At 43.1% G+C, this 25219-nt stretch overlaps 1 protein-coding gene across 1 annotated transcript in view; it reads left to right on the top strand.

Annotated features, from left to right (window-relative positions):
• Positions 1-25219, top strand: part of adgrl2a (adhesion G protein-coupled receptor L2a) — a gene marked incomplete at its 5' end in the record, with an annotated part of 72296 nt that overhangs the window by 34704 nt on the left and 12373 nt on the right. Inside the window, 12 exons of the mRNA XM_079157500.1 lie at positions 1857-2657; positions 13209-13505; positions 14181-14284; positions 14847-15032; positions 15587-15625; positions 17674-17857; positions 18570-18692; positions 19113-19318; positions 19963-20136; positions 20910-21119; positions 21862-22082; positions 22709-22775. Coding sequence (XP_079013626.1) covers positions 1857-2657; positions 13209-13505; positions 14181-14284; positions 14847-15032; positions 15587-15625; positions 17674-17857; positions 18570-18692; positions 19113-19318; positions 19963-20136; positions 20910-21119; positions 21862-22082; positions 22709-22775 — 2612 coding nt within the window. The remainder of the gene's footprint in view (positions 1-1856; positions 2658-13208; positions 13506-14180; positions 14285-14846; positions 15033-15586; positions 15626-17673; positions 17858-18569; positions 18693-19112; positions 19319-19962; positions 20137-20909; positions 21120-21861; positions 22083-22708; positions 22776-25219) is intronic.

Raw genomic sequence — 25219 nt, 5'->3', positions numbered from 1 at the left:
AGTTAGAAAGCAATATGGTCAATTATAATAAATGTAAATTCATAAAATGCTGCATTAAATTACACTTGTGTATCATGTAGTATTCACAGGATGGCTTTGAGTCTCTTTCTTTCAATCATTTTATTTTCAGTTTATACTGGTTACTAACTAAATGTTACCCTTAAAAAGAATTCTATAAAACATAACAGCTAACTCTACAAACAATCAGACTCACGGACGGAAAAAAAAGCTTTGAGTCTCATAAATGTTTCAACAATTTCTATAACTAAAGGGTGATCATTTTCTTTGTTTCGAATTTTCAATGTGAATCTCAGAATTTTCTGTTTATTTAACAAACAAAAATAAATGATTTATTTCATTTCTGAATGTCAGAAGTTATGCCATTGCAATAGCTCATACTTGCAGGCAGTTGGCAGTCTATCAAAGACAAGATCCATCCACCACTGTGCCATAAACCAAATCTGTGATTTATCATTTTCAATGTTCTAATCCAGCCCCTTTTCTAACAAAGGACCTTGACGATGGTGTGCCACCTTTCTAACAACTTATCCTACTTTCTCTGAATAGGTCTGACCATCTTTGTCCATGTCTCATAACATGTTTTTGCATATGTAATCATAGCTATGACAGTGAATTCATATTAATCTCTTTTTTTCCCCTTGCACCCCTTTCATTCTCTCTTCCAACGCTTAAAATAGAAGTGGAGCAAAAAGGTAAATAACAGACACGATCTAAACCCTAGCTCCTTGTTTTGTGGCATCTGGTTGTAAACTACCTATTTTCCCATGGTGGCCCCTACAAACCCATCGCAGACGTTATCGTCAGAATCCCCCTAGCTGTAATGTTAACGGCCAGTGTAGTGCAACAAGGGAAGTGGGGCTGGCCATAAAAGAGACGACACACAAGCAGCCCAAAGATGTAAATGGGGGCGTATTGGCTGCAGTCCATAAGGGGCTTCCTCTCCTCATTCTCCCTGGGTGCTTTTGCTACTCAGCAGAATCTCATATTGCCTGGCTTCCAAACCCTTTTCCATAGCATGCCATGGTAACCGTGTTTCTTGGCCCTTTTTTTCAAGCTATTGCTTTCTACTGTCCCCTTTTTCTCCTTGAGCCCCCCCCGCCTCCCCCCCTTTTTCACTCTTCTCCCCATTATTCTCACCTGACCACTCGCTGCTCTTTTCTCTGTTGATTCGTATGCCTCCTGTGCCCCAGAGCAGCAGCACAAAACACCTCAAGAGACCCTTACTGAAAGTTTTTTTTTTTTAATTTTAATGGTTGTGACATTTGCACCACTTCGTAATGACAAGCCTCTCAGGTATATCGAGTAGAATAAGTGGCGTAACCTAGACACATCTAAGTACACGCAAACATTTTACAGACTGTGCTGACTCCTGCTCTCTCATAACCTCTCCCGTCTGTTGCCGAGTGACTTTAGTTGGCTGCACCTTTTCTTTTTTTTTTTGTTCACAGGACCAATTGTTTTGTTAAGTTTTGTTTCTGTTCTATTTCCCCTCATTTGTGTTCTACTCCCAACAGTAAATGTCTATGAGGCCAAGCTTCTTTTTGTTTCAGACTCATTTATATATTTAAACATAATGCATAATAACTTTTCTATTCCTTTTTTTCTTTCTATGCACAAAACCAAAATCCTTATTCTGCTTGTGAATATTGGCTATAGATGTTAGTTGTGTTTTGGCCACTCTTTTAATGTGTGTCTGTCCTTACTCCTCGTGGACAACCTGTAAAACAAAATGAAGACATTAGAGATAAAATGGACATTGCATACAGTTTTGTATGGTTTAATTTTCACATGTTAACCTGTGTCTATTTCTTATTCTACTCTTCTCCCATTGCTAGTTTTTCTTTGTCCTGGGACTCTGAAAGCTGTCGGTGATCCGTCCTTTCTATTTGAAGCGGAGCAACAAGCTGGTGCCTGGTGCAAAGACCCCCTGCAAGCTGCCGACAAAATCTACTTCATGCCTTGGACTCCTTATAGGACAGACACTCTCATTGAGTATTCCTCCCTGGATGACTTCCAAAATGCCCGACAAACCATCACCTACAAGCTGCCCCACCGGGTGGACGGGACCGGATTTGTGGTCTACGACGGCGCCGTGTTTTTCAACAAGGAGCGCACCCGCAACATTGTGAAGTTTGACCTGCGGACTCGAATCAAAAGTGGCGAGGCCATCATCAATAATGCCAACTACCACGACACGTCGCCCTACAAGTGGGGTGGTAAAACAGACATTGACCTGGCAGTAGATGAGAATGGGCTGTGGGTGATCTATGCCACCGAGCAGAACAACGGCATGATCGTAATCAGCCAGTTGAACCCCTACACGCTACGATTTGAGGCTACCTGGGACACAACCTATGATAAGCGCTCAGCCTCCAATGCCTTCATGGTTTGTGGAGTACTGTATGTGGTCCGCTCCACCTATGAAGACAATGAAAGTGAGGTCAGCAAGAGTCTGATCGACTACATTTACAATACCAAACAGAACCGTGGGGAATACGTTGATATCCACTTTCCCAACCAGTACCAGTACATTGCAGCTGTGGAATACAATCCTCGAGATAACCAGCTCTATGTGTGGAATAATTTTTACATCCTGAGATACAACCTGGAGTTTGGCCCACCTGATCCCGCACATGGTAAGAACCCAGACCCCAATCCTGACATTAATGTTAAACTGCATCGCAGAAATCGTGATTTTAGTCGCTGTCAAGTGTGCTTTGATATTCCTCTGGTATTCCCCATCTATGTATCAAGTGTCACAGCTGACTGATTTTTAATTTAGAATCTAATATGTGCTAGATATGTTACGGAAGCTTTGGAGTGTAGGAAAGCATCTTGGGGGGGGGGGGGGGGTGAAGTGAGAGGGGCTCTGTGGTAAACAACACCTCGAAGCCAGTTACCATATCATAAGGGATCAGTATCTAGGGAATTTGGGGAGGTTTAACATCCTGGCATTCCCTGAGTCCCTGATGCTAATGCTCAAGGGACCCCTGCTAGCATATCCCTTTTTTTAGAGAGAGTATGACGGGAAGAGAGAGATATACTTTCACCTCTGGAAACATACGTGCCCGGACAGGTGCAAAGTCTAGCCTGGGGCAAGGTTAGATCTTTCCCCAAGTGATACTGAAACTTAAAATCGGTCATAAAAAAAAAAAAAAGTACTTTCCACTCTGTAGGAGTGTAAGGATTCAAGGTTCTGTCTAAGAGAGAAAGAGAGGCTCGACACAAGGGAGTAGGATCAATCATCCAGGGTCACATCAGCAGCGTATGTTTTTAATTTAGCTGTCAAGAGCTGAGGGGAGGCTAGCATAGGTCTGCAATAGTCTTTACCCTGAGAATATAATAACAGTAATTATCCTAATCCCCTCCACACCCAGAGTCCTAAGTCCACGTAATGCTCGACGCAGTCAGTGATGAGCCACAGAGGTCAAGCAACTTTTGCACAGATTATCCGAGAGCTCAATATTTATTACGTGTTTGCGCGTCCACTTTTGTATTGATAGGACACGGGCTGCTAAATCGAGTTCAGACGGTGGAACAGCATCAATCTAGTCAGACCGATGCAAGTTTTACTGTGACAAAGAACCTAATCCAGGTTGGAAAGCAAAATTAATATGCAGACGTGGCATTGAGTCTGCAACAATCGTGGGGAACAAGATAAAAAAAAAAAAAGATTTATTTATTTTTCCAAACTCTGAATAACATGTTTGAAGTATCTCCGCTGTCAATAAGACAGATACTAGGCCGGTTTTTTTTAATTAAATATTTGCATATCATAAGTACATTTGGAGCAGTTGAGGAATACGCTGCAGCCTAGGTGTATTTTATTCATGCACAAAACATAATGTCACACAGAGTGAATTCCAATGAGCTGATTCTAAGAAGTGCCTTGCATTTGCAGACAGCTGCTTTAAAAGTGGTCATGATATCACCTTTTCTGACATCCAATAAATATATAAAATTGGAGCATGTCTTCACATGTAATCATGTGTTTATACACAGTAAACTGATTGTTAAGCAGTCAAGCAACAGCCTCCACAACAGTATTTTTCAGCTTAGCTTTCATGGATTCTTGGAATAACCTGTGTATAGACAGGCTGCATGCGCAATTGATGTATTCATTTGCTGAATGGACACTGATTACTGATACAGAAATCAGAGGCTTTGACGGGATCCGCCTTGAAATAAGACAACAAATTACGGTTATTGCATGTGTGTGTGTGAGAAAAAAAAGTGTTTCACATGTTTATTCACACAGTCAGACCCCCCCAAGCACCCAAAGGAACCCACTTCCCTTCCTTTAGATCATGTTGAGAAACACACACTGCCTGACGTACTGCATTAGCTCCTCGGGGCTTCTGTATTCACACATCTTTATTTTAACGTCAACAAGGTCTACGTTCTCTTTTCTTTGACAAACGAGACACGAGGCTGGCCCTGCTGCTGACTAATGTATGTTGAGTTGCAGTCGATGAATGCGAGGGAGAATGGTCCAGGATGATCATCAAGATGTCAATAAACTTGTCCTCCCACATGGCCGATGTTGACACATAAATGATGGCACTTTTTCCTGGCTGTCACTAGATGCCCTCTTTGTGATATCTTGATGCTCGTTTCAGTGCCTGCTTCACTGGGCCCCCGAAAACGAGCTATCAGAATGCTTTTGGAGTGTTAAAAGTTGAAGGTACGTGTTTTGAGCAGCACTAGGCTAAGGAAATATTTAAAAAAAAATGAAAAGAACATTTCAAATGTGCCCAAATAATCGCAAGCACATGTGAAAGCTTAGCACAGTGTTTGTACAACAGAACATGGCTTATTATTAATGTAGATGCTAGAGCTGTGTTAGTTGTTGACTTAGTAATTTACTTTTTTCTTCAAAGACAACGCAAGGATCTGTCGGTTTTTTAATTTAACCACAGATTTTTCTTCAAGAAGATTTCAAAGCATGCACATTGTCCATTCGTCTCCCTTTTCCCCCCAAAATGTCTCAAGTACGCAAACAACTCTGTTACATGATTCACTCCGTCATGGAACGCAATCACATCAAAGTGATGTTGGGACCCTGTGTGACAGACAGTTGAGGTCTTGTCAAATCCAATCGAGGCAAGATCATCTCTTGTAGGATTATGGGGGAGTGGATGGAGTCACATCCAACATGCGGCTTCACTTGAAGTGGACATTAAATGGGTCAGTAAGTCCCACTCTTGGCTTTAACCAGCAGCACCATAATCCACTAGTTTAACAATGGCTCCATGCCGGGTTTTTACTTTTTGCATATAAAAACTCATGAAGAGACATATTCCTTTGTTGCATCTTGTAAGTGAGATGATTAAATTGATTTAAATGAGGTATTTCCAGAGAAAGCTCGTTATGCACCCATTTCTATGGACCGTTTATTCATGCCAAGCTCTGATATCTTTCCTCAAACCACTGAGTAAGCATATCAAAATCTATTTCTTAGCAGAAGTATGCACAAACAGACTCCATTTGCTGCCTCAATGGGACACAGGTGAGCCTCGGAAACCTTTTATTTATCCCCTGTCGTAAAATTAGATTCTGAATCACTTCCGTATAAAAGCCCCCAGCGCTGCAGTTAACACCCACACAAATCAAGACCTCCTCTTTAATTGTTGAAACGTCAATACATTTGCATACAATTTCAATCTTTGCTGCTCCCTCAAATTATACATTTGCGAGTGGGGGTCGTAAGGAAGAGAATGACCCAATTTGTTTGAAATTATAAGGTAGGGCTCACTGACGTGACTTGCCAATTAGCTTACACAACTCTGCATGTGGTCAAAACAATGCCCTGTAGTTTGTGTCCTATGAAAGTGCTTTGCAATGCAGAAATGCTCAGCTGTTACAGATGCCTGTGAGTCACATGCATTAGCAGTCACCCCAGAGAGCCTACCTCTTATAGTCTGATGAATATACATCTCACTAATAAGCGCCACTATGATTCATTCCTGTCTTCTGCTGCGCTTACATAGAGGTCAACTTGTGCGTGGCAACATTTAGAGAGAAAGCCGAGGAAACGGGCGAGAGGAGGAACGGTATGGATACTTTAAACGTCAACATCGAGCTTTTAAAGCCATCTGACGTGCTCAGGTAAAACGGCAAAGAGACTTTTTCCTCCTACGTGTTCACCAGCGGTGCAGGAGCAGGGATCAGGATGTGTTAAAAACGGCCAATTTGTTTGTTTGCCTTGACAATAACCCCCCCGTTCCCTCTCCCCGACCCCCTGTCAGCTGCCCAAGTGGACGCAGCGGTGTGAAAGGAGACTGTATTGATGTGGAAAATCACACTTTTTGTTTTTGTTTTTCTGCCTTCCTGTCATATTCTCGTAGTTCCCCCCCCCCCCCGTCTGCTTCCATCTTATTGTCTCTCTCTTTCACTATCTCTCTATGGCGTTCAGTCTCGCTGCTTCAGTCTGTCTCTGATTTTTCTTTTACCCGTCTTCTGCCTGTCGACTCCCACTGTTTTTTTCGTAGTCCTCCTCCACGATCATCCATGAACTGTGCCTTAAATCTGGATATTTGCACTTGTGTGCGTGCGTGTCGACACATATATGCGTCTGTTTGGCTTCCCTCCAGAAGTCAGCCTAAAGACTGTTCAAATCATGCCCGACGAGAGCCGTGCACACTAACTGACAGGATTTGAGTAAATCCTTTGCTGTGCCTTCTGGGAAACCGTACACACACACGGCATGAGGACAAGGATGGCCTTCACGTACACGAAGATCAGGGATCACACACATCCCCAGTGATGTCTTTCAGAAATATTGTCCCACTGGGGGAACACTTTATAACCCTAACCCCATTGACCAATATAGCATGAAGCTTATTTTGCCTAAGTGGTGATTGCACAGGTTAACTACCTATTTGAGTGAAAGCCGTTGTGATAAACAACTTCTCTGTGGTTCCTTCTCACATTTCTTTACTGTTCACCCGAACTCCTGTTGGCTGTTTTCAGGATCACACCAATGTTGACTGGCTACGCAAGCCTGGCCAGCCAAAATCAGACCAAATCAAACACCTCACTGTACACAACAATCTGCAGAAAACCGCCCAGCAAAATCCCCAGAAGTGACTTACAGTCTTAAACCTGTGTGTTGGTAGCCGTGTCAGGTTAACTCAGGATGTCCCTTGTGTTGTCATAGCACTTAAAGGCATCCCTAAATCCCAGAAATGTGTCCATCTTGCTGATAATGTAGAATTTCTGGGTTGGAAGGGCACTATTGGGGAGTGTATTTGTATCTAAAGGCCCCGTTCTTTACTGCTGGACTACAGGATCTCCCTAAATGCCAGCTTCCCTTCTTTATTCCTCCCATGTAGCTTTTTTTAACCGCAATTTTATGATACACTGTGACGTTACGCCGTCTACTTCGTGACCCACTGGTCTCATTCTTGGTTACGATATAAGGGTGAATTTAACTGGGGCGCTAAAAAGGGGGGAAGTCCCACGATGGGGATTTACAGTCTTGTTCGCCACGTCTCTGATATTACATCGTGGGGATATTACTTAACCACCCGGTGTCTGGTGGCCGTTCAGTACATGAGGTCAGGAGGTCACCTGTTTCTTCTGAAATCTGATCTCGATCTCTGCCGCTCCTCATAAGACACGAGGGCCAGTTGTTGCCGGACGAGGAGGAACATTTCACTGTTTATTCAAAAGCACACCTCGAGAAAATGTTCTCTCATATTCCCTAGCTGCTAGTCACCACTTCTCCTGGAAGGTCTTACCCGCTGATGTACAACTACTGTACAATGTTTCGCTGAAAGCCTACAAGTATGTGGGCAACAGCAAACCCGGGGTTATGATTTAGAATGTCACAAAGAGTTGTTTTACATAGAAGAGCAGGGGGGGGGGGGGGAGGGGTGTGATTATGGGTAGACTGAGCCCAATAGCCAAGGGGATCCACAGTCTCTTGTTTGATTACAGTCTGACTGTGAAACAAGGCGTATTAAAAGAATTATTACTTAGACATCACAATGGTCCCCCATCACTCCCTGACACACGCCTTTTGAGGAGATTTATTTCACACAGGCCTGATTGTTGTGTCTATGTGTGTTTCTCTAATCTGTGTTCATGTGGGTGTGCATGCTTTTTGTGTTACACAGCTGTGTGTGTGTGTGTGTGTTTGTGTGTGCTTGTATGCTTATGTATGTGTATGTGTGTGTATATGAGCACCTCTGAAATAGACATCCTCCTGTGTGCAAGGCATTAAATATCAGCCTACTCGGCACACTTAGAGTTAATGCTTGAAATTTGAGGCACGTACAGTACAGAGAAAGCTGCAAGGAGGAGGAAAAAAAAAAAGCAGGCTGTAGTCTGGCAGCTGCTGTGTCTGTTCTCTATACTTTGGTGTCATTCTGTGTGTGAGGGTGTATATGAACGTGTACATGTGTTTATAAGCTTGTCTGTGCAAGCGCGTGCCTGTGTGGGAGTGCACTCTGCCTGCCTACCTTTGTACATATGAATCAATGTGTTTGTATTGAGGGAAAGCGAAATATTGGCGACAGCAGTAAATAACATAAGCCAGCTATTAGGTTTTGTTCCCTAAGACATGGACGTATACTGTACACACCCTCACATGGACATGACTCGTGGGAAATTATATGAATTTTCACTCAGCTTTCTTGATATTTACTGCTGGCACACAAGCAATCATACACCGCGTTCCACTGCACGGCTACAAATGCAGCGCAGACTGAAAGACGTGTAATCCAATTTCCTTTGTGTATTATTGTTATTATTGGTAGATATCAAAATGCTTCGCAAACGTATTATAAATCATCACACTATTTCATACTTAAGAATAGCTCAATTTCCATATGAACTCGGAAGCGAGGCTGCATCCAGAGGGCTGAGTGAAATGCATGTTTGAAATTGAGATATTTCAGCCACAGTATTAGCAGAGGAAATAATTTACACTTCTTTTTTTTTTTTTTTTCACAGTTCAACACCTTGTTTCAATTAACCTGCGCGCCGTGCTGAATGACATGAAAGCTGATGGGTTATTCATTTATTTTACATCTACTAGATTCTCTTGGTTCCCTGAGAGTGGCCCCCTTCTGATGACAGAAGCAGACTTTGAATTGTTTGAGTTTCAACTGACTTGTTAACTTTCCCCGATTCCTCTTCCATTCGGAGGCGACTGCCACCCAGGAGCAGCATTTCACAGTGTACAAAAGACCGGATTTTTTTTTTTTTAACCATAGGAAGGAGTAAGTCTCCTACAAAATGGGAACAAAGACGTAAATCCCCTAAGCAGCCTCGCTTCACATCATTATGAGATTATTCCATGACAGAGCAGGGGACAAGTGAGATCTAATAATTCTTTTAACTTTTTTGCGTGGCAAATTAGCTGAAACAAATGCTAAATGTGTGTTCCCTTACCCTTTCTTCCCCTCCCTCGCAAGATAAACAGCACCTGGTAATGTGTATGAAACATTACCCTGATGAACATCCATGCGGTGCCTCCTGAAAGTGAAGTCGTTAAGCATAATATGAAAGACACACACGCCGTCGGTTTTCATTTGTCACCCCGGCATGACTACGGAGTCCTGGAGAAGTCTCATCTGGGCTCCGTGCGTGTGTGTGAGCGTGGGTGTTCCTGAGTGCTTACAGTATGTGTATGCATATGCTCTGACAACACTCGGCAAGCCGTGCTCCTCTCGCCTTTTCCTCCCCTGGATTCCTGTCTCATTGTCTGTCATCAATCCCAGACCTATAACCCCAGCGGTAATAACAGAACCGCTGAGATACACTGAAGTGCAACAAAGTGTGGGCGTCGAATCTCACAAAAGAGGTTATGAATAAGTCCGTCCCGACGATTGGCGGTACTTTGGAGAATATCGCTCTATGCGTTCACACTCTGTGACAGCTAATTGAAGGTCCCCCCTTGGGCTGAGTGCAGCAGAGACATAATAATCAAGGATCCTGTCCTGGTTTTTGCTATATAGCCCAAACATGGGATTGTGCTTCTTTTGTCGGTATCAAAGGAATATTGCACGGGGAAGGTATTCAGTGGTAGGAGGCATGTGTTGCCACAGTGGAAAACAGGAATATTTGGTCCATGATATGAATCACAAAAAGGTATGGAAAAGGCTGCTGCAGCACTACCAACAGATCAATACCCATCCCTCACAGTGGCTGCTTATAAACTTATCCACTTAGACATCTCTGTGAAGAAGTGACTGCCTGAGAGGAGTGTCCTTTTTTAATACCTTTTGGGTTAATTCCTCCCAGCTCTCATTGGATTAAACCAAGCTATGGCATAAAGGTAATAAGATTATTGCGTCGCTGGCAGGATTACGGGCTGACACGCTACGTAAACAGGAGCAGCGGTGGTCAGAGAGGCTGCATTGTTTATGCACGAATATCCCTGGGAAGTATAGCCTACATTCACATTAGCCTCTTTTTCACACAGGAAAGAGGATTAGTTTGCATCATAGACATGGAATACAACTCCCGACAGGATTATTTTAGCTCTTTTACTTATGTCCTTTTCATAATCGTTCTTGTTAATGAAGCTCTTTAACGTATAGCTTCATTTTATGACGGTGCACACTGAGAGAAAAAAACATGTTTAGCAATGCCAACACAGCTTTTCTGTCTCGTGCAGCACAGACATTGGCTCAGCAAATCCACCCCACACCACTTTCCCCAAAAACCAAACCCATCCAGTTTGCTGCGGGGCAATCCCGCTCCAATGGAAGGCTTTAGGAGAGCCAAACGCATTAGTTCGAGCCTCGTATTAACAAACATTAATCATCCCCGCTGATAGCAGGTAGCAAAAGAAATAAATAAAAACTTCAAAGAGGTTTAATTGTACGTGTTGTAACTGGAGCATGCGGCTCAACATCCCAGCGAGCCATGACAAGCAGCCCTCTTGAATGAGGGGTGTAGACAAGATACAGTTGTTAGTTGACATGCTAAAGGAATGCGCTTGGATTACAGCAGATGCCTCTTTGATTTATCGTCTGGAGTTGCGGAGCCTTTTATCTTAAATCATGCTGTCGAGCAACGATTCATTTTCATTTTATTTCTGTCGTCATTCTAAACTCCCCATTCACAGAGACTGGGATCTTATCTTATCATCTTTCATACTTTGGAAGAGAGAAACCTATAAAGGGCCCCACAGTTACTTGGGAATCTTCTGGAAGTTTGCCAAGCAAGCCAGACCCAAATGTTTAAAAAGGATGATATAGTTATTTACACTATATGTCAACACATTCATTTTCTTTAGACCGAGCTTCAGCATTAAATGCTGGCATATGCTTGACCATATGCTTGACTTGAACGCTTTTTTTCTTTTTCGTGACTATTTCTTCCACCGCTGAGTCTTCTCAGTGAGTCATGAAAAAAAAAGAAGGGGTATATCAATAAAACGGTATTGGTGCAGAATAGAGACAGGCATTTCTCCCAGCCAGCTAAATGCTAGTGCTGAAAGGACACTAAGCACAGGTTGTCTCTCAACCGCTGTGACAGGCCGTGCAGCCGAGAATTTCACTGTGTTGAGTAAAAGGATAAAGGTAGGGGAGGAGGGACAAGAGCAGAGGAGGCTGAGGTGAAGCCAGTCAGCTGTGTACACCTTCATGTCACCGGTGTGTGTGTGTGTGTGTGTTTGTGGGTTGTGTTGTGTTGTGTGTGTTGAGTTCTAAAGCCCCCAACAGGAGGGAGCACAGAGTCATCTCCTCTGGTCAATACAGCCTAATTCGCCACAGGTAGCAGCCAGCCTCAAAGGTGATTTCCCCTCCAGCTCAACTGTGCTGAAGCCTCTCATCCACACCGTGGGGCTTGTGGTGATAGTAGTAGTGGTGGTGTGTGTGTGTGTGTGTACTATGTGTGTGTGTGTGTGTGCTATCAGCAAGACCCATTATCCAACGGAGGCAATAGATATGGAGGTGTTGCTGCCTGGGGTCTGGCTGCCTTTCCCCCCAATCCACTGGAAGACAGAAACTGTCTCCAGCTCAGCCCCATTGTTCGTGAATCTTCCTGTCATCGTCTTCTATGTGCGCCTCCATCATCCCGCTCTCCTTCTCCATTTCCCCCATGCCCTGCCCCTGACTCTCCCCGCTCTCTTTCGCTCTGTCTCTCCTATGTCGGTTGTTCTACTGAGGACGACTGTGCTCGGCTCAAGCAGTGCAACCGCACCTCTTCACATTCCCTGCATGCTCTGCAGGCAGCCTAATGGAGGAAATCAAAGAACTCAAATGCGATTAGATTCAGTGTGCACGTTGCATTCCAATCGGAGCTCCTTTCGATTGATATAGCTCATCCTTTTGAATGCAACCAACAGAGGGGGGGGGGTCATCTTTTGTTAGTTTGATGTGGAGCAGATTTATATCAAATAGTTAGTGTTTATGAACATTTCATCTATGACACTCTCGTGTGTTCAACTTTTATGAAATGTAATTGCAGTGTAGCCTACCTCTGGCGTATCACATGAAAAATGTCTTCATAGTTTTTCCTTCGTGGCTCATGTTAAATATAAAGAGTGCACCATTTCCTCGTTCCCAGGACTGAAACATATTGTTTTTGCCCGAGGCATTGCATGAGTTACTGCACACCTGCTTTATCAGAGTATGAGTTGTAGCAAGAAAGACCTGTAAAATGAATGTTCGGGCACCGTGGCTACATATACAGGTTCTGTTTTAGTGAAATTTAATCAGCCGTGCCACAAAATCTCCCAGGCAGGAATGATTGCCAGGCAGGAGGATGTTACTGTAATTATTGTCTTGTTCATTGCAGACTGAGTGCCTTGGATAAGCCATAGTCAACGGGAATGTAAATACGCTTGTTGCACAAAGCACTTAGCAGCAATTTACACAACAGGATCCTTGGACTATATGAGCATGACATGGTTGAACAAGTTAAGGAAAAGAAAAGATATGAATGTTAGTTACAGGGGACATCTTTAAGGTTTAGTGGTACATCTGCCCACTAGAAGGTCAAGGTTTGAATACCTGCCAAAGCAACATACATCATACAGTCCACATAATGCACCCCAGGGTTGTCACACTAATTTGCTGACCTCACACAGCAACCGCAGGTCAAACTGCATCATGTTTTCATAATGCAGTCCTAGAGAAAATCCAATTCCATAAATCATGGAGCCGATCATGTTCTCCCCACTTGCCTCCACAAAATGTGATGGCTCTGTACCCTCTGTCTCTCCGCAGCTCCACCACTCTCAGAAGTCACCACGTCCCCTCTGCCTCAGAAAACTACAACCACCACCACAACAACCACAGCGCACTGGGGTGTGGCCAACACTACCACCACAACAGGGCTCAAGGAGGGCAGCAGGGGAGCACCCAGGCCGCCTCCTGTGATTCCGCAGACTACTTCCCCTCCGCCCCTCGAGTCCTTCCCTTTACCCGAGCGCTTCTGCGAGGCCACCGAGAAAAGAGACATAATGTGGCCTCAGACCCAGAGGGGCATGCTCGTGGAGCGACCTTGCCCCAAGGGAACACGAGGTAAACAGGGCTCCCGCTTACCGCTGGGCCGTGTGCTTTCTGCTTTCAATATGACCTGGGGCGTCCCAAGAGAGCATCCCTTGTTAGAGTTTGTGAGATGTGTCTGATAATCTTGCATGCAACCTTTTTTTTTATCTATACAGAGCATCAGTTGACGTAGGTGTTCGGGGAATCAGTGTTGTTTATAGACTGTTTATAATGGTGTTTGGTTTTTAGCTGTGCCATTCTAGGTCGAAACATGATTTAGTAATCTGTAACGGCTGCTTTGCAGAGGAGCAGCAGGCTCAGCTGCTTCTCCTGCAGCTCGCGTGGAGACGTGCATCCCTCATTTGATTGTGTGTGAAATCGTGTTAACGCTCCGAGTTCATCAGGCACAGGGATAATTAGGAACGGGGGAAAGAGTTTGTTGCCACTGTGTTGCTGTTGAAAAATATTCAGACACAATATTGATGACTTAACATGTTTGGAGTTTACTGTATCCTACAATTTCAATTGAATTTGTCCTTTGACAGCATCCAGACAGTATTACCAGATTAGCACAGTGAGAAAGACAAAATATCCTTCAGGGCGGATATTTCTGTGTGCACACAAACAAGCCAACATTCTCTGGCTTCATTTTCTAATTTGATTTGACTTGATTAAAGTTGACTATTCTGTTCTTGTTTTCCCTGTCAGGCACGGCCTCTTATTCGTGTGTCCTTTCCACCGGGGCCTGGCACCCAAAGGGCCCTGATCTCAGCAACTGTACCTCCCACTGGGTCAACCAAGTAGCACAAAAGGTTTGTATGCGCTCTGCCGAAGTGGAATGTGTTTCTTAAAAAAAAAAAAAAACAGAGGGAGATGCACAAAATAATGTAAATACATCCTTGTTACAGAGATGGCTGCAAAGCTCAGTGAGATGAGCTTGAAAGCTGCATTTATCAGCTATAAAAGAGGTCCGGAAATTAGATCTTTGTTATGTGTGTTTTCAGAAAACAACTCAAAATGTGCAAAGGTGAAGAATGTGTTCAAATTGCAGATGCATCAGTCAACATAATGGCAAAATGACAACTGAGCAGAAATAAAGCACAGACTGACATGCTTAAAGTGTATAAATTATTATGAGCAAGCAGCTCTTTGTGCACCTGTTTTTTTTACAATAAAACAAACTGCATTAAAAACATTTTCTTTATAAACTTTATAAAAATGTTCTTTTCTTTTTAAACCTTTTCATATCTGCCGTTTCAAGGACTCACTCAAGTGTGATTTGATGTCAGAAACAGGGCTGTACGGAAACCCTCCCAAGTCCGTCTCCGAGCACTCTTGTGAACGTTTTTTTTTTCCCTCTCTGTCCCTCCGCAGATCCGCAGCGGTGAAAATGCAGCTAACTTGGCCAACGAGTTAGCCAAGCACACCAAAGGCCCCATCTTTGCCGGGGACGTCAGCTCCTCGGTGCGCCTGATGGAGCAGCTGGTGGACATCCTGGATGCTCAGCTGCAGGAGCTCAGACCCAGCGAGAAGGACTCTGCAGGACGGAGCTTCAACAAGGTAAAAAAAAAAAAAATCCTGTATAACTTCAGACAGAAATACTGAAATCATTCTCTCACCAATTCTCACTTGCTGCATCGCTCTGCACTGACAACTTAATAATGACGAATGCAGAGTGGATTGCAGTGTGCCCCAAAACAATGCAGTAGTGTGAAAAGTAGTAGATCTTTTTTGTCACATGTAGCCTGCCTTTCATTCTCTTTGTGCAGGATAGCTGACAGACAGACAGACAGACAGGCAAGACGAAAAACAAAAATAGCAGTTATGTTATTTCAGACTGGCAGTGTTTGTACATTTGTAGTATTATGATGTGTCAGGAGTCTCTGAGGGGGAAATACAGCATGTCATAAAGGTGAGCTTAAGCACTTTTACACTTGGACCTCCAGGTAAGTGGGTCAGCGGTACACGAGATGGGGGAGTGACTGGATAAGTCATTCAGCAGTAACTCAGTCAGGGCCTTGTTTCCACAAAGCCTTTGCTCAAAAAGCTCATGAACGTGTGCAAATTGTGTGTCTCTATTTTTTATCTGTTCTTTTTCTTTTCTAATAAAAAAGCTTCAAAAACGAGAAAGGACATGCAGGGCGTACATGAAGGTACAGGAGCAATGCCTCTGCCCGCTCTGCTTGCTGCCGTCCCCTCCTCCATTCCTGTGCTACTGTATATGCCCCAGTCCAAGTTCAGCAGCATGTACCCTCTGCACTGTCATGTACTCCCTCCTCCCTGTGCTTCCTGCTTTTTTTTTTTTGAGTAATTGCCTCACACACAGTCGTACACAAAGTGCTTTCTAAAGTCAAAGAGAAGTCATGTCCAATTACCGAGGCGGCTCTCTTACATGGATGTGTCTCTTGTGTTCTTTCCCATCCCTCTATGCGTTGACAGCGATGGTGTATTTTGTTCTTCATTCTGTTTCTCCCTATTGTATGTTTTCTAAGTGTTTACTCAAGATTGCACGTCTGGATGCGTAACACCACAACTCAAACAAAGCAACCTGTTCTCACATCCCTCTCATTATTCATTTGCTGAAGGATTTTCTGCATTGTTACACTTTTTTGCTTTTAATAACGAGAGCTCCATTCAATATAAAAACCCTCCTGAATATTGCATCAAACAAGGATTTATTGTAGAAGCAGCCCCCCCCCCCCCCGCTCTTCTGGCACAACTTCAGCCTTTCTCCAAGGTTCATAGAGAAGGATTTGTTCAAATAGTTTTCTCTCTTTTTTTTTTTTTTTTTTCCAAGGACGATCACTGGGCTTTTAACCGTGAAAATTCAGTTTTAACATCGGTTTTTGGTCACAGAAGTCATTTGTTTCATAAATTAAAGGTGCAAATCTTTAGCTCTATCTGGTTAATAGGGTTAATAGTTAGTCAGGTCAAACCATTTTTTTCTTCCTTTCCTTGAATGCTAGTTGGGGTTCATACATCAAAAGTATTTTGGTCATATATATCCCTCAACCATTAGGGGGATCGGTGTCCTCCACCTGCCATCAAAGTCACCCCCCCCCCCCCCCCCCCCCCCCCCCCCCCTCCTCAATCCAAATCTCTCCTTCGGGAGGGTGTTAAAATGGATCGAGCTAATTAGCCAGTCAACAGCCGTGCGTTCATAAAATGAATGGAGGAAAAGGGAAGATGTACATGTTTGTGCTTACACCACCGCCCCAAAATCATCTCATCATCATTTGGTTTTTAATGTCACGTAGCAATGTCAAAGTAGATTTTTTATTTTTTTTTGCCATAGGAAACACAGCGTTAGAGAGGTTGTGTCGATGTAAATGACAGCATTTATTTGACTAATGACGGCACGGGAGGATTTGGGACAGAGATCGTTGAGTCAGCAGTATCTGACATCTGCCATACTTGACGCAACATCACTATAGCTGCCCCCCAACCTTTCCACCAGCCGTCGACGGCATTGATTACCAGATTAGACACATTGATTTGATTACTTCCTGAAGAAAACTCGGCATCGTCTGGATCCCACGCCCAATTTATCCTCTGTCTGTCCTGAGCTGTTCATGTGGCAGAAAGGCTGGAAAAATGTTTGCACAAAGGATACAATTCAATTCAACTATTTTACGTATAATAGTTTTATTTTGCACACATTTCCTTGTCCTTTTGTGAATGATTTTTTGCAGAGTGACTTAATGACTTTTTGCACACTTATATATTTGAACTTGAGGACACGTTGACTGCGGGTCAAATGTTAGCTTTGCAATTAGAGAATTTTAATTGAGGACGGCTTTCTGCAATTTGACTTTAATCAGGCCATTTCTTAATATCCTGCGCTTGGACAGACCCGGTACAGTGTCTGCCCCGATGCAGCGTCCTTGAAAAATAATCTGAATCAATAAAATTACAATAATGATGTCTTTCTTATTCTGTAACTGTCTATAATTAAGCTTGTCATATAAATATATATATATATATATTTATATATACAACCAAAGACTAAATGTCACTTTAGATTCTTCTTCTTTTTTCCATTCATTTTGAATTCTCACAGATGTGATGATGCTTCAGCACAGCCTTTCATCCATTTCAGTGTCTGCATGTCTGTGCTTATGCTCGCAAACAAACGTTATTCTTTTACTCAAGTAGCTTTGTTTTTGTTTGTTTGTGTATTTGTTTGTCTGCTTTGACACAGGCCATTGTGGACACGGTAGATAACCTTCTGCGTCCAGAGGCCTTGAAGTCATGGCAAGACATGAACAGCACGGAGCAGACGCACGCGGCCACCATGTTACTCGATACTCTGGAGGAAGGTGCCTTTGTCCTCGCCGACAACCTCATGGAGCCGGCCATTGTCAAAGTTCCTGCCGACAATATAAGTAAGTAAACAAGAGTTTGTGGTAAGCAAATGACAAAGAGTCCTTGATTGATGCAAGCTCATTTAATTCAATTACTTCCAATTCATTGAGAGGGTAACTCCTGTGATAGGAAAACAAGGCCGCCTCATAAAAAAGGACTTTGTTTTCATAATAAGCGTTTAAAACCTCAGGGGAAAAGAAAAACAACGCATATTAGGTTTAACGAGTCGCTTACTGACAAAGTGATGAATATCAGACAATTAAATAGACTGGATTCTCTGATTGCGCACGCTTACTTTATAAATGTATGCGTCTAGACCTTGTAACTCTATACATTAATGTGAACATTAGCCTGCTGTGGAGCACATTGTTTATCCACAGCCTCCATCTCTCATTTTCTTCTGCTTTTAGACCATATAAGGAAGGCTTCTCCTTAGTTGTTTTTTTTCTCTGCAGTTCTGCTTTATTCATATTAGTAAGAGTCTCGCAAGGATGAAATGATCACTTTGAGATTGACGTTGTTCATTGTGTAGATCCGGCCTTTGAGCCATTAACATGCCCTTGGGTCTGTGCTAAGATTAGTGTAGAAATATCAGGAAGAAAGCTTTCAATATTCTCCACTGTTTCGTTTGTATACCCTTGTGTCTAAGTCAAACAGTCTGTCATGACCAATATCTAATGTTCTCGTCCTTTCACCATCAACCCATCTTCTGCCTTTTTTTGAACCTGGCAGTCCTGGATGTGTATGTACTCAGCACCGATGGCCAGGTCCAGGATTTTAAATTTCCACAATCCAGCAAAAGCGGCATCTCAATCCAGCTGTCTGCCAACACTGTCAAGCTCCACAGTCGGAATGGTAAGCTCTCTTAAACATACCAAAAGAAAATAAAGATAGAAAAACTTGGTCAAGATAAAAAAAAAAAATTGAAGTGCAATATGTGTGTTTGACTTTTGCTCCGATTCGTGTTTCTGTGAAACGGTAAAGAGTCTGTATTAGTGTCGGTGCTCAACAAAAGGAGTTTATCTCAAAACCTCCCAAGCCGTGTGGATTTGGCTGAAAAATGAGAGGATTTTAAAAGTGTTTATCTCTCACTCATCTTTCACTCATTCTTGCAGTTCCTTTGTTGAATATTTTTAATGGAATTACATTGGAATAAATTGTTTATATTTTTACATTTCACAGCTTTCTTTTCTTCATACGTTGTCTAAATTGTTCAGGAAGCTTGATCATTTTTTTTTTCTAATGGTGATGGGCTACGTCTTTCACTTTCCACAGGAGTCGCCAAGCTGGTCTTTGTGCTCTACAAAAATCTGGGCCAGTTCCTCAGCGCCGAAAACTCCACCATCAAGATGGCCAACGAGGCTTACGGCCGCAACGTGTCGGTGGCCGTCAACTCTGACATCATCGCTGCCTCGATCAACAAGGAGTCCAGCCGTGTATTCATCAATGACCCAGTGATTTTTACCCTGGAGCACATTGACGTGAGTCTCCCTTGCTCGAGTGAACGGAGAGGTCATATTAAAAAACACCAGGAGGGAACATCCAGAGTAGACAGAGATCTACAATTTGAATTGTAAATGTCTGGCTAGGTCAGTCGGCAGTTTATTTAAGTCATTGAACATCAAATTAAAGGAGTCTTTAGAACCTAAGTGAATTCTTAATGAAAACTAATTCTTTAATCAACATTGGGATATAAATGATACCCATTTTCTTTTATAGTGGGGGAAATTAACTCCTAGATTAGCCGTACAATCTAGGATGAAATTACTGGAGCACCAATTATCTTTCGTCTTTTAAAGTTGTCACTAGAGTTCCCAGAGGGCCATGCGTGACTCCATTCTTTATCGGAGAAATTGTGCAATTCCAAAGACGTGCCGTCAAACAATTATGCTTCTCTGTTATTAAGGCCTCGACTATGCTTCGCTTGAATTGGCAAGCATGTGCCAAATAATATACAACATATAAATTGCTTCATAAGAGCTGTGAAGTGAAAAATCCTCGTCCATATCAGTGCAGGAGAATACTTTGTATGAGTAGGGGGTAAATGGCCTCTGTGTTCTACATGTACTTCAATTTCAGGCAGTCAATTATTTGGACACTTAACCATATCTCTTGTTATCTGCAGATGGAGCACTACTTCAACTCCAATTGCTCCTTCTGGAATTACTCTGAGAGGAGCATGATGGGTTACTGGTCCACCCAAGGCTGCAAACTCCTGGACTCCAATAAAACACACACCACCTGCTCCTGCAGCCATCTCACCAACTTTGCCATCCTCATGGCGCACCGTGAAGTCTCAGTATGTCACGTCCATTTTTTATGTCCTCCAGTTTTCTTTCAAACTTTTTTTCCTATTTCATAAGAAAACCGAAAAAAAAACCCTCAAACATCCTTGTTTCTTGGTTTGAGTAGCAATCTTACGAGATAACAATAACCACATCGAGGATCAGAGGGTGACCCATGCATACTGCTTTCTTCATTAGAGGCTTCATTCTGTAAAACACACATTGCATTCTACGCTTCAGCGAACTAGAGGCATTTCCTAAAAATTACAAAACCCTCACAAACCCTAACATTACAAGGAGGTCCTACGGGAAACCTACAGACCTACTTTATTCAAGACTTCAGTAACGTTCCCTCGCTAAGCGGTTCCCAACACTTTTTGCTTGTGATGCCCTAAAACTTTCCATCTCAGATAATGACCTCAATATAAACGAGTTCAGCGAATCAGTGATTTTTGCTTCTGAGAATGATTTTTAAAGTGGTGAAAGTAAAAAGAAAAATAAGCATCATTTTGTTTGTGGCCCCCTCCGATATATCTTTATTCTTTTGCTCTCTTGTCGATCTCAGTTCTAGAAGATTTATATATATATTTTTTCAAGCACGAATGATAATTTCAAGGTGACATTTAATGGAATATGTAAAGGAGGTTTAGTGATTCTAATCCGGTCACAAGATTTAAAACATAAAATGTTTCACACATTCCTCACAGAGCTCAAAGGAAAACATGTTGGCGTCTTTCTTTTCCCAAACATATTTTGAAAATCGCCGTGTATCTTTTGTTTCCTCCAGGTTAACGACAGAGTGCATGAACTGCTCCTGACTGTCATCACTCGAGTTGGGATCGTGGTGTCCCTCGTCTGCCTCACCATCAGCATCTTCACCTTCTGCTTCTTCCGGGGCCTGCAGAGTGATCGCAACACCATCCACAAGAACCTGTGTATTAATCTTTTCATCGCAGAGTTAATATTCCTAATTGGTATCGATATGACGGAACCCAGGGTAAGCTGGAGCGATTGCACCCTATTGATTTGAGTTTGATTCGTTCTCTCTCACTTTATCTCCTTTCCCTCCCCCAAAACAAAACAAAAGACCCTTTCAGAGTGAAATGGATGAGGCGTTAAGCATTGTTTGTTTCTAACCTTCTCTGCTTGTACCCGACATGACGTGAGCGTGGACGGCACCATTAATATAGATTACTAAGGGGCCATGTCTTCCACTTGACAGCTCTTTTTTCCTCTTTCACTTACAGCCACCGTGTCATGGCTGACCCTGCATCCATAACATTTTTATCTTTTTCTTTTCCACATACACTTTCTCTAGAAGAACAAAAACGTTTTTCTGCGTGCGGCTGAGCTTTATGATTAAATCTACTAACTCGACCCGTACAATACAAATGGTATTTAAATTTCTGCCGTGCTGATGGAAAGCTAAACCTGGGCATAGTCAGAGCCCATGTGGTGCATGAATATTCATTATTTTTTTCATCAATTTCACTGAATGGCTGAGGCAGCAGCGGTGTCTTTTCAGTGGGTTTTAATAAAAGATAGGGTATATGATATACAATTTTCAATAAAGAAAGTGCTATAGAGATTTCTCTTGTCATGATTAAATCATTTTTGCACTACAAGTTAATCAAAAAAATCCCCCCATTTTATAGAAACTGTTATCGTACCGTTATCGATTCTTTTCTGGTTTTTACTTCTAATATTTCTTGTTATTTATGCTAATTGTCACCACTCAGATTGGATGCGCCATCATTGCGGGGATCCTCCACTTCTTCTTCCTGGCTTCCTTCTCCTGGATGTGTCTTGAGGGGGTCCAGCTGTACCTCATGCTCGTGGAGGTCTTTGAGAGCGAATACTCACGGAAAAAGTACTACTACGTGTCCGGTTACCTCTTCCCTGCCATTGTGGTCGGTGTCTCCGCAGCTATCGACTACAGGAGCTACGGGACCAAGAAAGCGTACGTGCAGCCTTTCTGAACAAATCCTTGGAAATGTAGAGCAGACACGCTAGATGCTACACTGTGCGGGCTTGCCTGCTGTGACTGTATGTGGCAGCTTTTCAAAAAAAAAAAAAAAATATCCTCATCATTTCTGCCAGGGCGTTACGTGCATCCCCGGAGCTACTGGAACATTTGAGCTCCTTTTGCCAGGGATGGGCAGCTGTTCAATTTTTTATGTCATTTGAAAGTGGCTGACAGACTCAACACTGTGGTTTCAGGGGGGGGGGGGGCCGCAGCTACATTAATGCCTTTCTGCTTAAAGACCCTCCTGTGACCTCTTGTTTGTAAATGCTCTCTTAAAGAGAAGAGCACTGTGCCGAAAGAGCCTTTTACGTAGATTAATCTCAGCTAAGACCCAGCTATCAAGAGGGGCTACTTTGTGCCTTCCCTGTGTTTTGTACAACTGTTTTAATTGTGACAGAAGCGTTTGAAAGCGCTTCAAGCTAAATATTGACTAGAAATTTCACACAAGCAACCAAAAAATGTGTTTCTTTCCATTAATATTTGGCCACTGGATGATATTTTTTTGGGAGTGTATGCTGCCCCACGTTGAAGCGTGTGTGTGTGCTTCTTATTCATTACAGGTGCTGGCTAAGTGTGGACAATCACTTCATATGGAGTTTTATAGGACCTGTCACCTTTATCATCATGGTAAGCCGTTTTTCTTTTTCTTTAAATACTACCACTGACAGAGTGAGGAAGGGACTGAGAGTTTGAGATGAAAGAGATGACGGAGAGAGATAAAGGAAGTGAGATGGCTGAACTGAAGGAAAAGTCAGCAGGATTTTTGCTCCACGGTGATGACAGGTTAATTTTACGCCAAAGACAGATTTCGAGGCATCCGCCAATTCTCTCTGCCTCTTACCGCCTGACAAGGATCAGGATTTGTTAGTCCACTTTAACCTCGCTTCCACACAATTCCCATGAAGTCTCACATTACAGGCATCACTTAACGGTCTTCCATTTAGACTTTTTGTGATATAAAGGAACAAAAGAATATGAGAAAATGGCCTGACGGTGTGCATTTTACAGCCCATGCTGAAGCTCCTTTTTTCCTTCTCTGCAACAGCCTCCTTGTGTGTTTTTCTGCCTCCAGTAAATAGCAGGTGACAGTGTTGGGGAGAAAAAGAAAAGCAAAGGCACATTTCTTTTTGGTCAAGGACCGTCAGGGGTGAAGGACATACAGCATATCATAATGACATATGTCCCATTGAGCCATGCAATTATTTACTGGTCATGACATTATTATCTTCCGCTCCATCAGAGAGGCTCAGAAGAATGAGACCTTAGGGAGTCTTCCCTCCCTGTGCAAAAAAAAAAGAAATAGCAGGTGGTATTCCTCAGATATATCCTCTCAGCCCACCACGCCATGTATTGCTTTGCCCTCATGCACACGAAGGGAAGAGGAAGCTCTGCAAACTTGTCCCACCGCTGTGCAGGGAGGACGGGTGGTATTTGTTCAGCACTGTGTTCATTATCCGGCATAATGGTTGGTACTGTATCTACAGATGCAGTGACCTCTGTTGAACATCAAACTGACACTGAAAATATAGCGGAGAGAGGGGGCACCCATGTCAAATTCCAGCAAGTCTCTGCACACCATTGGCAGACCGCTAGCAGCTTTCAAAGTAAAGAAATAGCACAGCTCTTTGTCTGTGTTGGAACAGAATAGATGAAAAAACGAATCTGCTCACTGCACTGCGTTTCACAGTTTGGTCAAAAAGAGACATTGCCACTCCATGTAGCATTTGAAAATGGAGGAGGAAGTGCAGAGAACCTACAGACGTCTTTGTTGGATTGGAATGTCTTTGAGTAAATGTTGAAATGGCTGTTTCTCTTTTGTTTTCATTGATTTTTTTTGTTTCTCTCTCTGCACCATGCGTTGAATGTGTGAGCTTATAATTGAGAGAAAGCTAACATTGTATTAAAACAAACATATCTGTCTCCCTGTCTCCGCAAATGCTCTGTCAGCCACACAGGAATATGTTTTCTTCTGCCTAAATTGGGCCCTCATTTTTTCCCAAATTGTGCGTTGCTTCCATAATGATTTGAATGAAAAATGGGTCTGCGGTGGAAATGATGATCAGGATCCCGGTGGTGATGACCGGAGAGATGGAATCATGACCCTGTGAGGAGCTAATGTATTGTAGCAGAGCTAATGTGTGACAGGAATGAGGTTTTGCAGCACTGGCTCAGGCATCGCACACTGCTCCTCTGATTCCGTGCAACAATTGACTCAAAAAGACAAAGTACTGTGGAAAGGGGCATCTCAGGGGAGCATGCAGGAGCAAGGTTTGTCTACACCATTCGTGACCCTGGTTTCTCTACAAATTGGCTTTGTCCTTGTCAATGAGGGAGAGGGAGAGAAGGAGAGAAAAGGCACATGAGCAAAAGAAAAAAGAGAGAAAACAGTGCTGCTTTGGCTCATGTCTGGATCCCCACCCGCCGCCCAAGCCATGTTTGTGCCAAATAACATCGGTTTTTGACCTAGGGTGGTCATGCTTTTTTTTCCTCATCCTTTTGTTTCGTCTCTCCTTTTTCTTATTTTTCCTGTTTGTTTGTTTTTTTTTTTATTTTTCGCTCCTGGCTGAAACAGGCCCTGAACACTGACTGAAAACAAAAGCTGGTGGAAGGCATTTAGATTCTTGTTCTTTGGCAGAGGTTTCCCTGTCTCTGGGCACAGGGGGTATTAGCTCCATGAAAGGGGAACATGGAAGTAATGAGTGGTGGGGGGAGCCATTAGTATGCTTGAGATAGCTTCAACACAAGGCCTCTTGGATCATGACACGTCGGGAGCAGTTCTTATCATCCGGACAGCTCCATCTGCACCTTTAATATTTTATCCCCAGCAGTTCATTTAGAGTTCAGTGTGTACACACACAGTCCACTTCAGCACCAAAAAAAAAAAGGGAAAAAAAAAAAAGCTTTCTCCTCAGTCCCAGTGTGGCGAGGTGCTTCTGCATGGCTTGCAGTGATGATTCAGAGACAGAGTGAAGGATAGACGCAAAGCAACTTCGCTCTAGCAAAGGGGATCCCCCCAGGAAGGGCTGCGAGAGCATGTCGGTGGGGGAGGGAACATGTGCCGCGCTGCCGTG

Source organism: Pholis gunnellus, assembly GCF_910591455.1.
Source record: "Pholis gunnellus genome assembly, chromosome: 4".
NCBI lineage: Eukaryota > Metazoa > Chordata > Actinopteri > Perciformes > Pholidae > Pholis > Pholis gunnellus.
Note: the sequence above shows the minus strand (reverse complement) of the source record. Positions and strands in the feature narration are given on the sequence as shown.